This window comes from Vipera berus (genome assembly GCF_964194415.1).
Source record: "Vipera berus genome assembly, chromosome: W".
Lineage (NCBI taxonomy): Eukaryota > Metazoa > Chordata > Lepidosauria > Squamata > Viperidae > Vipera > Vipera berus.
In genome coordinates, this window is record NC_138210.1 from 74,213,776 (window position 1) to 74,226,275 (window position 12,500).

At 47.9% G+C, this 12,500-nt stretch overlaps 1 protein-coding gene across 4 annotated transcripts in view; it reads right to left on the reverse strand.

Annotated features, from left to right (window-relative positions):
- Window positions 1-12,500, reverse strand: part of LOC308676618 (chromodomain-helicase-DNA-binding protein 3-like) — a 103,981-nt gene that overhangs the window by 28,063 nt on the left and 63,418 nt on the right. For all 4 annotated transcript variants that reach the window (XM_081342539.1, XM_081342538.1, XM_081342540.1 and 1 more), the window contains 4 exons: window positions 10,840-10,971; window positions 5,683-5,800; window positions 2,942-3,066; window positions 2,425-2,656 (listed from right to left, as the gene is read on the reverse strand). In XM_081342539.1, the coding sequence (XP_081198665.1) occupies window positions 2,425-2,656; window positions 2,942-3,066; window positions 5,683-5,800; window positions 10,840-10,971 (607 nt within the window). The remainder of the gene's footprint in view (window positions 1-2,424; window positions 2,657-2,941; window positions 3,067-5,682; window positions 5,801-10,839; window positions 10,972-12,500) is intronic.

A 12,500-nucleotide genomic window follows, 5' to 3' on the forward strand; every position in this document is an offset into this window, starting at 1 on the left:
AATACAGAATAGAATAAAATACAGAATAGAATTAGAATAAAATAGAAATTAATAGAATAAAAATTAATAGAATAGAATAGAAAAGGAATAAGGAATAGAACAGAACAGAAATAAGAATAGAAATAAGAATAGAATAGAATAGAAATAAGAATAGAGTAAAATTAGAATAGAACAGAATAGAAATAAGAATAGAAATAAGAACAGAATAGAATAAAGAATAGAACAGAAATAAGAATTGATAGAATAGAATAGAAATAAGAATAGAATAAAATAGAATAGAATAGAACAGAATAGAGTATCTTTATTGTCATTGTGGAACTCACAACGAAATTAAGTCCTGTCCACAGTGCACACTACACACAAGTAAAAACCAGAAACAAGAACATACATTATGTACACACATCCTTCACATTCTATTGAACATTGTGTTGCCTTTTTTTCACACTTACAACTGTCACAGCTTCCCCGTAGTAAACGTGATCAAAATTCAGACCTTTTGGCAACTGACTCGTATTTATGACCGGTTGCAGGGTCCCGGCGCCACGTGATCCCCTTTTGCGACCTTCTGACAAGCAAAGTCAATGGGGAAGCCGGATTCGTTTAACGACCGTGTCGCTAATTTAACAACTGCAGTGGTCCGCTTAGCAACAGCGGCAAGAAAAGGTCTTCAAATGGGGCGAAACTCACTTCACAAATGTCTCGCTTAGCAACATAAATGTTCAACTGTGGTTGTTAAGTTGAGGAACAACTGCATTAGCTCCACTGCTGTATAGCGGAGGTCCGACTCCCATTTGGCAGAATCCTGAACAACCGTCATTCTTGTTCTTTATTTATTAAAAATATTTTTAAACTGCCCTAAACTGTAAGTCTTTGTATGACTTACACAAGCAGATGCGGAGGAACAGCACAACAATAAAAACCGCACAAAGTAAGCGGCGAACAAAATAAATAAATAGAGCAGTACAGGTTGCCCTCAACTTACCACCACAACTGAGCCCCAGGTTTCCGTTGTTAAGTGAGGCGGTTTTTAAACTTTGCCCCATTTTCTGACCTTTCTTGCCACAGTTGTCAACTGAATCAGTGCAGCTGAGAAGCAAGTAACACAGGGGCCTTCAAACTTGGCCCTTTGATGACTTGTGGACTTCAACTCCCAGAATTCCTCAGCCAGCGTGAGGGAACTGTGACCCTTTGATGACTTGTGGACTTCAACTCCCAGAATTCCTCAGCCAGCGTGAGGGAACTGTGACCCTTTGATGACTTGTGGACTTCAACTCCCAGAATTCCTCAGCCAGCGTGAGGGAACTGTGACCCTTTGATGACTTGTGGACTTCAACTCCCAGAATTCCTCAGCCAGCGTGAGGGAACTGTGACCCTTTGATGACTTGTGGACTTCAACTCCCAGAATTCCTCAGCCAGCGTGAGGGAACTGTGACCCTTTGATGACTTGTGGACTTCAACTCCCAGAATTCCTCAGCCAGCGTGAGGGAACTGTGACCCTTTGATGACTTGTGGACTTCAACTCCCAGAATTCCTCAGCCAGCGTGAGGGAGCTGTGACCCTTTGATGACTTGTGGACTTCAACTCCCAGAATTCCTCAGCCAGCGTGAGGGAACTGTGACCCTTTGATGACTTGTGGACTTCAACTCCCAGAATTCCTCAGCCAGCGTGAGGGAACTGTGACCCTTTGATGACTTGTGGACTTCAACTCCCAGAATTCCTCAGCCAGCATGAGGGAACTATGACCCTTTGATGACTCGTGGACTTCAACTCCCAGAATTCCTCAGCCAGTGTGAGGGAACTATGGTTCCCTTCATGACTCGTGGACTTCAACTACCAGAATTCCTCAGCCAGCGTGAGGGAACTGTGACCCTTTTGTGACTTGTGGACTTCAACTCCCAGAATTCCTCAGCCAGCGTGAGGGAACTGTGACCCTTTGATGACTTGTGGACTTCAATTCCTAGAATTCCTCAGCCAGGAAGTCCCTGGCTGAGGAATTCTGGGAGTTGAAGTCCACAAGTCATCAAAGGGCCAAATTTGAAGGCCCCTGGAATAACACAACTGTTGACTGAAACCAGCTTCTCCCGTTGACTTTGCTTGTCAGAAGGTTGCAAAAGGGAATCAGGTGACACCACCCCACCCCCCAGGACACTGCAACCGTCATAAGTACCTGCCAGTTGCCAAGCATTCAAATTTTGACCGTGGGGAATGCCGCCAGGGCAAAAAAAAAAAACGGTCACGAGCCCCCTTTTTTTAACGCCGTTGTAGTTCCGAACGATCGTGAGTCGAGGACTGTCGGTCTTCAAGGCTCTTCCAGACCGTTTACTCTCTCAAGGTTTCCATCAGGCCAAGGAGGTTGGACTACTGCCATTACATCTCCCGAGGGGCTCTCCCCGTTACACAATAACCCCCTCGTGGTCCTCTCACCCTCGTTTTCGTCCTTGAAGAGCTCCTCCGTGCCAAATTTGAGGATGTCGTCCAGCTCCTGTTTGGACATGCTCCCCGACTTGGAGCCCAGCCCGGGACGGACGACCAGGTGAGTCAGCATCATCTTGCGCTTGGCCACCTGGGTGATCCGTTCCTCCACCGAGGCCCGGGTGACAAAGCGGTAGATCATGACTTTGTTCGCCTGGCCGATACGGTGAGCCCTGCTGAAGGCCTAAAAGTGGGGCAGGGGGTGGGGAGACGAGAGAGGAAGGCGACTCAAATTAATTCATTTACGCCTGTCTTTGATTTGTTTTATACTTGCCTTTCTCGTTGTTTGTAAAGAACTCAAGATGGCGAACACCTCTACGCTTCCTTCCATCTCCTCTTCCCCCCCCCCCACTTTGTGAGGCGGGTTGGGACAAGAGAGTGAAGGATCCTGAGGGAAAAAGCTCTGAGCTGATCGGCCAAGGATCTCCCTCAGGCCTGCGGGCTCTTCGTAACAGAGAGGGAGACTTGCCTGGATATCGTTGTGGGGATTCCAGTCGGAATCGAAGATGATCACGGTGTCGGCTGTGGCCAAATTGATGCCCAGGCCGCCCGCTCGCGTCGAGAGCAGGAAGCAGAACTGCTGGGCTCCGGGAGCTGGGGAAAAAAAGGAACGGTTGGGTGAGTTACGGAGAGGAGGAAAAATTAAAAAAAGGTGAAATGGTCGATATTCGGAATAAAGACGCGCGTCCATGAGCTGTACGACTGAGAATCTCCACGGACGTTTAGCTCTGCGCTTTGGGATGGACACCCTTCGAAGGGTGCCGGAGTGTGAACGGATTTCCAGAAAACACGGCAAACTACAGGAACCATCTGGGCTTCGGCTTGAGTTGCAGACTACACGGACTCATCCCCAACAAGGAAGGGACCCAGGGCAGAAAAACATCCGGCAGCCAAGAAGGCTCCACACCCATTTGCACCGCTCAGGTAACCCTGAGGACACAGGTAAACCTCCAAGTGGCCTCAAGAGCTCTCTAAAAAAATGCAAATGACCAGCTGTCTGCAAGGAATATAAATCCTTCCACTCCCCACCATTCACTCAGAACCTGAGGAAGCTTCTGGGATGAGAACCGAAACCTCTTCAAAGGAAAACAAAGAAAGTCCAGTTGCCTCCTGGAAAAAGCGCCTTTGGGACAACTGAGGACACAGGTAAACCTCCAAGTGGCCTCAAGGTCTCTCTAAAAGAAGGCAAATGACCAGCTGTCTGCAAGGAGTATAAATCCTTCCATTTTCCCACCCTCCGGTCAGAGCCAAAGAAGCTTCTGGGATGAGAAGTGAAACGTCTTCAAAGAAACAGAATAGAAGAATGACTTTGTCACTTTGAATGTACACTAATTGGCATACGTCAAAATGAAACCTCGTTGCATTCAGCTCTCAAAGGAGTCACCACCTCCAATAGACACTACATAAATATGAGAAAAATAAGTGAATGCAGAATTACGCATATACCCACCTATATTATAGGACACAGAGAAACAACACAGTCTAGTTTGGCTTATGCATACATGTGCATGGTGAGAAAAAGGAATCTTGCGAGTTTACCAGACAGATGGCGTAGGCAGCAAAGCTATTACAGAATTGGGTAGTCCCGCTATAAATACTTTGAAACCTCCTCCCGGAGGGGAGCAACAGGAACAGACCGTAAAGTGGGTGTTTGTGTGTGGGTCTCTAACAACGGTTTGAGCTCTAAGCACATAGCAATGCTTATAAACAGCGTCCTGAATACCAGGAAGTGAGCTTCCTATGATATTCTCGGCTCTCCTTACCACAATAATAATAATAATAATAATAATAATAATAATAATAATAATAATAATTAATAATAATAATAATAATAATAATAATAATAATAATAATAATAATAATAATAATAATAATAATAATAATAATATAAAGTTGGAAGGGACCTTGGTTGTCATCTAGTCCAACCCCCTGCTCAGGCAGGAAACCCTAGACCATTTCAGACAAAGGGCTGTCCAGTCTCTTCTTAAAAACTTCCAGTGTTGGAGCATTCACCGCTTCTGGAGGCAGGTGGTTCCGCTGATTAATTGTTCTCGCTGTCAGGAAGTTTCTCCTTAGTTCTAGGTTGCTTCTCTCCTTGATTAGTTTCCATCCATTGCTTCTTGTCCTACCTTCAGGTGCCTTGGAGAATAGCTTGACTCCCTCTTCTTTGGGGCAGCCCCTGAGATGTTGGAAGACTGCTCTCATGTCCCCCCTCGTCCTTCTCGTCGTTAAACTAGACATCCCCAATTCCAGCAACCGTTCCTTGTATGTTTTATCCTCCAGTCCCCTGATCCTCTTTGTTGCTCTTCTCTGCACTCTTTCCAGAGTCTCAACATCTTTTTTACATCATGGTGACCAAAGGATGCAGTGTTCCAAGTGTGGCCTTACCAAGGCGTTGTAAAGTGGTATTAATACTTCACCTGATCTTCATTCTATCCCTCTGTTAATGCAGCTTAGCACTGTGTTGGCTTTTTTGGCAGCTGCAGCACACGGCTGGCTCCTATTTAAGTGATCGTCCATTAGGACTCCAAGATCCCTCTCACAGTTGCTACTACTTAGCCAGATACCACCTATCCCATCCCTGTCCATTTGGTTTCTCTTGCCTAAATGGAGAACCTTACTTTTTTTCACCACTGAATTTCATTTTGTTAGATAGGGCCCTGGGTTCAAGTCTGTCCAGATCCTCCTGTATCTTGAGCCTATCTCCTGGAGGGTTGGCTATTCCTGCCAGCTTGGTGTCATCTGCAACTCTCCGGGTGGACTTTCTATCCGAGGCCCTGCCGCTGGCAAACCAGACAGTGATGCGGTTTGTTAAAATGCTTTCAACCGTGGCTCGGTTAAAAAGTGGCCAGGATGGGAGGAGAAAGACGTGCTCCCCTCATCCGACGCAAGAAATGCAGGCGCCGGTTTGCACGCTTCACTAAGGGTGACGTGTGGAGAGACCAAGTCAAATTGTGAGTTATCTGCGCCCCCCCACCCAGATACTTCATACTATTGTTGACCACCTCTACAGCTGCATCCTTGATACCGGGTGGCGTATGACGATGCCTACCAAGGAAGTCCAGGTGCCTCCTGGGACAATATTTGGAACGCTGTCGGAAAATTCTGGCTGGCCACTGCTTGCATGATGCAGCAAACCAGGTCTAAAAAAAGAGAGAAAACCCATCGTCCTGACTCCATATGTCCACCTCGAGCGGCCTCCGTACTCACCGTTAAACCGGTCGATGGCTTCTTGCCGTAAGGCGCCGGTAATGCCGCCGTCTATCCGTTCGTACTTGTAGCCCTCGTAGTCCAGGAAATCCTCGAGCAGGTCCAGCATTTTGGTCATCTGGAAAAGACACACACACACACACACACACACACACACACACACACACACACGGTCAGCAAGACTCAGTCAGAAGGCATGTTGAACGCCCCCCACCCGGTCGTGAGAACGTGACCCCCCCCTTTGCGTCTCGAGAAAAATGAAAGTACAGTTAGGCCTCAGTTTACAAAAAAAAAGCTCGTTTGCCGACGGTTCAAACTTACATCAGAGCCATAAAATAATGCGACTTACGACCATTTTTCACACTTGCAACCGATGCGGGCAGCTTCCCCCCCTCCTGTGGTCATGTGATCAAAATTCAGAGGTTTGGCAACTGACTTTTAATTTACTGACATGCGTGGCAACCTGGGTCACGCGATCCCCATTTGTGACCCATTTCCCAACCAGCTTCTGACAGCGAGCAAACTCGGTGTGGGAAGCTGGGCTGGCGTCAACAGCCACGGGATTCGCTTAACAACCACACGATTCACTTAACAACGATGGCAAAAAAAGACCGTAAAATTGGGCGACTCGCTTAACAGCTGTCTCGCTTAGTAACAAGACATCCTGGTCCCAATCGTGCTCGTTAAGATGATGGCTACCCGGGTCTCGTCTTTCAAAAAGCTTTTTTTTAAATTCTCTAGCCGTGACTCCATAAGAGAGGCGGCCAGTTTTCGAGAAAATGTGCAACAATAGAATAACAGCATTGGGAGGGAACTCAGAGGTCTTCTAGTCCAACCCCCTGCTCAAGCAGGTGACCCTCTGCCATTTCAAACCAATGGTTGTCCAATTTCTCCTTAAAAACCTCCAGCGACGGAGCGCCCACAACTTCTGGAGGCAAGTGGTTCCACTAGCAGAATAACAGCGTTGGACCATGGAGGTCATCTAGTCCAACCCCCCCTGCTTGAGCAGGAGACCCTATATACATTTCAAAGAAATGCTTGTCCTATCTCTTCTTAAAAACCTCCAGTGTTGGAGCACCCACAACTTCTGGAGGCAACTTCTGTTCCACCGGTTAATGGTCCTCCCTGTTAGGAAGTTTCTCCTTAGTTCCAGGTTGCTTCTCTCCTTGACTAGTTTCCATTCACTGTTTCTTTTCTTGCCTTCTGGTGCTTTGGACAATAGGTGGACCCCCTCCTCTTTTGGGGGGGGCAGCCCCTCAAATATTGGAAGATTGCTATCATGTCACCCCTAATCCTTCTCTTTTGTTATGTTAGACATACCCACCTCCTGCAGCTGTTCTTCATGTTTCTGTCTCCAGGCTATCTGAAATAGTATAGGTTTCCTGCCTGACCAGGGGGTTGGACTAGATGACCTCTAAGGTCCCTTTCAACTTTTATTATTATTATTATTATTATTATTATTATTATTATTATTATTATTATTATTATTATTATTATTATTATTAATAATAATAATAATAATAATAATAATAATAATAATAATAATAATATAAAACTTTTATTCATAAAACATGAAACCCAGTCAACTGAACACTCAAACTGACTGGCACCAATGGTTGACACGAGTTGCTGCCAGCATCCTAGGGATCAACCAGGTGTCTCCTTAAAATGTAAGATGTTCCGAGTAGTGCAGTATTATTATTATTATTATTATTATTATTATTATTATTATTATTATTATTATTATTATTATTATTATTATTATTATTATTATTATTATTATTTATTATTATTATTATTTATTATTATTATTATTTTTTATTATTATTATTATTATTATTATCATTATCATTATTATAGAACTTTTATTCATAAAAGATGAAACTCAGTCAACTGAACACTCAAATTGACTGGCACTAGTGGCTGACACGGGTTGCTGCCAGCATCCTAGGGATCAACCAGGTACCTCCTTAAAATGTAAGATGTTCCGAGTAGCCCAGTTTTTTGTAGCTTTGCTGGAGTTATTGCAGGAAGCTGCAACTTCTTGAGGTGGTTCCCAGTGCCCCAGTGCCCCAGTGCCCCGATGACAATGGGTATCTCACTGTTACGCGTTTCATCCATAATCGCGCAGTTTCGATGGCCTCCGAGATCCCTTCCATCATCATCATCATCATCATCATCGTTATTATTATTAATGATCATCGCAGTCATCCAGATGTTCAGATTGGATTTGGCATTTTTGTCTACCTATCGAGTCCTTACCAAGGACCTGGGATAGGCAGATGGGGATGTTTGAGGGTATTACAGATATCGTCGCAGGATGGAAGCCGTTCCTAGTAAGGCCGCCTTTTGCAATTGACTGATGGCGAATTTGTCAATGCCGATGATGGTGTTCAAGTGGTGCTCCAGTTGTTTTGGGATGGCACCCAAGGCCCCTATGACTATTGGTACCACCCTTGCTTGCCTTTGCCACAGTCTTTCTATTTCTATTTGTAGGTCTTTGTATTTTGTTATCTTCTCCAGTTCTTTCTCGTCTATTCTGTTGTCTCCAGGCGCTGCCTCGTCCACTATCCAGACTTTTATATCATCATCATCATCATCATCATCATCATCATCATCATCTTAGTTGCTCTTCTCTGCACTCTTTCTAAAGTCTCAACATCTTTTTTTTAATATCTTGGCAACCAAAAACTGAATCCAGTCTTCCAAGTGGGGTGTGTGTGTGTGTGTCTTACCAAGGCATTATAACCAATAACCCATCTCCTATCATCCTTTAACCGTGCAAAGAAGCCGGAATCAGCACCCACTTAACCAGCGCGAGAGAGCCGATGGGCCGGGCGGAGAAAAAAATAAATAAAATAAATCCTAGATTAATCGGAAAGGAGCACGAATGTGCTCGAGAGCAATTCAGAGTCACCCTGGCTAGACCCAAAGGGTTATTTTCTGACAAATTGCCCAACGCCGAGATTTTTCTGCAGCTCCCAACGGACTTGGAGCGGGAGAAAGAACCTGAACAGCCCTCCTTTTATTTACGGTCCCGGCTGTTCTCCTAATAAGGCGACTCCGAAGGAGAGCTCCATTAGTAGAGCCGATAGCCTTTGAAAGTTACAAAGTCTCGTTTCCCGGAGATAATGAACCTGACAGGGCCAGCGCACTCTTCCTGACAACCTCCCTCCCGGACAAGCTCATCGCCTCGACCGAAGCCGCCCTTTAAAAAGCGAAAAGGCGAAACTGTCAACCGGTCGGATTAATGAGTCTACCTGGAAAATACTCAGCAGATGGTGTAAAAAAAAATAAAGGGGGCGGTTTCCTTGCAGAGGTTTCGTGACCCAACTAGGTAACGTCATCAGTGCTAGGAGGAAGTAGGGTTGGAGGAGAAGCAGGAGGAGGAGGAGAAGAGGAAGGAGAAGGAAGAGGAGGCAGAGGAGGAGAGGAGGAGGAGGACTGTGGGGTGTTTGGTGCTCTCTGAGCTGGGTGGTCTTCTTGCAAACGTTTCGTGACCCAACTAGGGAACGCCATCCGTGCTAGGAGGAAGTAGGGTTGGAGGAGAAGCAGGAGGAGGAGGAGGAGGAGAAGAGGAAGGAGAAGGAAGAGGAGGCAGAGGAGGAGAGGAGGAGGAGGACTGTGGGGTGTTTGGTGCTCTCTGAGCTGGGTGGTCTTCTTGCCAACGTTTCGTGACCCAACTAGGGAACGTCATCAGTGCTAGGAGGAAGTAGGGTTGGAGGAGAAGCAGGAGGAGGAGGAGGAGAAGAGGAAGGAGAAGGAAGAGGAGGCAGAGGAGGAGGAGAGGAGGAGGACTGTGGGGTCCTTGGTGCTCTCTGAGCTGGGTGGTCTTCTTGCAAACGTTTCGTGACCCAACTAGGGAACGCCATCCGTGCTAGGAGGAAGTAGGGTTGGAGGAGAAGCAGGAGGAGGAGGAGGAGGAGAAGAGGAAGGAGAAGGAAGAGGAGGCAGAGGAGGAGGAGAGGAGGAGGACTGTGGGGTCCTTGGTGCTCTCTGAGCTGGGTGGTCTTCTTGCAAACGTTTCGTGACCCAACTAGGGAACGCCATCCGTGCAAGCAGGGAGTGGGGTTTGCTCTCTGTTTGTAATAGTGCCTTGTCAGTATTGTTAGGAGGGGTCTTGGCGGAGCCCTGAGGAACTCCCACCACTAACATCGACACGGACAGAACAAGCCACTGGTATATAAAGAGAAAGCAAATACCTCTCTCTCCTAGCACTGATGACGTTGGGTCATGAAACATCTCCAAGGAAACTGCCCAGCTCAGAGAGCACCAAGGACCCCACAGTCAGTCCTTCCTTCCTTCCTTCCTTCCTTCCTTCCTCCCCTCCCCTCCCTTCCCTTCCCTTCCCTTCCCTTCTAGCACTGATGATGTTCCCTAGTTGGGTCATAAAACATCTGCAAGAAAATCACCCAGCTCAGAGAGCACAAAGGACCCCTCAATTCTCCTCTTCCTCCTCCTCCTCCTCCTCCTCTCACAAGTCTTCAAGAGGCTAAAACATATAAAGGACAGTTGCTGGAATTGGGGATGTCTGATCTAAGGAAGAGAAGGACGAGGGGGGACACGATCACAGAGTTCCAGTATCTCAGGGGCGGCCCCAAAGAAGAGGGAGCCAAGCTGTTCTCCAAAGCCCCTGAAGAAGGCAGGACAAGAAGCAACGGATGGAAACTAACCAAGGAGAGAAGCAACCTAGAACTAAGGAGAAACTTCCTGACAGTGAGAACAATTAACCCGTGGAACTCCCCGCCTCCAGAAGTTGTGAATGCTCCAACACTGGAAGTTTTTAAGAAGAGACTGGACAGCCATTTGTCTGAAATGGTATAGGGTTTCCTGCCTGAGCAGGGGGTTGGACTAGATGACCTCCAAGGTCCCTTCCAACTACTACTACTAACTACTACTACTACTAATTCTTCTTCTTCTTATTATTATTATTAATTTGCCAAGTTTAGAGACCCCAAGCTTAGCCGTTCCCCAGACAATTTGGCCTCCAGACCCTTGATCATTTTCGCTGCTCTCCTCTGCCCTTCTTTCTAAGGCCTCGGCCTTCTACCGGGTCAGCGAGGGTGGGGTGATTTTTTCTGCCAAGGGCTGTCACCCCCACCCACCCCCAAAAGACCACCGATTCCGCCACCCCCCCATCCCCGAGCCCCTTTTTACCTGGGAGAAGATGAGCACGCGGTGCCCCTGCTCCTTCAGCTTCCTCAGCATCTTCTGCAGGAGCATCAGTTTGCCCGAGGCCTTGATGAGGGACCCCCCCTCGTAGGCGCCGCTGGGCAGCTTGGGAGACTCCTGCCAGGACCAGAAGACAGCGGTCAAACGCCGTGGCGGGGGGGGGGAGAACGGACCACGGGCTCTTGGTTTGCGTTTTCGGAGAAGGAGGGAAAGGATCTGTCATGACGCCCCCCACCCCCCACAGATTAAGCGAGGAGTCCTCGGTGCTCTCTGAGCTTTGGCGGTTTGCAGACGTTTCGTCACCCAACTAGGGAACCTCCTCGGTGCTGGAAGGGATTGCAGGGAGGAGGAGGAGGAGGAGGAGGAGGAGGAGGAGGAGGAGGAGAGGAGGAGGAGGAGGCTGAGGAGGGAAGGAGGGGGACTGTGGGGTCCTTGGTGCTCTCTGAGCTTGGTGGTTTCCTTGCAGACATTTCATGGCCCAACTAGGCAACATCATCAGTGCTAGAAGGGAGTGTGCGAGGAGGAGGAGGAGGAGGACAGGGGGAGGAGGAAAAGGAGAAGAAGAGGAGGAGGAGGAGGAGGAGGAGGAGGAGGGAGGAGAACTAATGGATCCTTGGTGTTCTCTGAGCTTGGTGGTTTCCTTGCAGACATTTCATGGTCCAACTAGGGAACATTATCAGGGCTAGAAGGGAGGGGAAGGAGGAGGAGGACAGGGGGAGGAGGAAAAGAAGAGGAGGAGGAGGAGGAGGAGAAGGAGAAAAGGAGGAAGAGGGAGGAGGTGGTGGTGGTGGTCGACAACTCTGGGGTCCTCGTGCTCTCTGAGCTTGGCGGTTTGCAAACGTTTCGTCACCGAACTAGGGAACCTCATCAGTGCTGGAAGGAAGCTGGTTTTGCTCTCTTGTTTATGTCCCAGTGTTGGTGGGAGCCTTCTTGGAAGGGTGTGTGTGTGTGGCGGGGAGGTGTTGTTCCTTGATTGGGAACTACCCCAACCGTCTCTCAGGAGGACTCTGCCAGCAGTCAAGAGCCAGCTAAGCAGAGATTAGCCCCACGACTGGTACCAGAGCAACGTTCAAGCAGTAAGCAGTACCTTCAGCCAGGAAGCACCAATTCAGACAAACAATCCAAGAGGGAACAGCAGCCTGATCAGAGAACCACCGAGAAGACTTGACAGACTGAGCCACTGGTGCCCACACGGAGAGCAAAGCCCGCTCCCTTCTAGTGCTGATGAGGTTGCCTAGTTGAGTCATGAAACGTCTGCAAGGAAACCACCCAGCTCACAGAGCACCAGGGACCCCACAGTCCTTCCTTCCTTCCTTCCTTCCTTCCTTCCTTCCTTCCTTCCTTCCTTCTTTCCCTTTCCTTCCCTTTCCTTCCAGCACTGATGATGTTCCCTAGTTGGGTCATGAAACGTCTGCAAGAAAAACCACCCAGCTCGGAGAGCACCAAGGACCCCACAGTCCATCCTTCCTTCCTTCCTTCCTTCCTTCCTTCCTTCCTTCCTTCCTTCCTTCCTTCCTTCCTTCCTTCCTCCCTCTCCTCCCTTCTAGCACTGATGAGGTTCCCTAGTTGGGTCATGAAACGTCTGCAAGGAAACCGCCAAGCTCAGAGAGCACCAAGGACCCCAGAGTTTTCATTGTCCTCCTCCT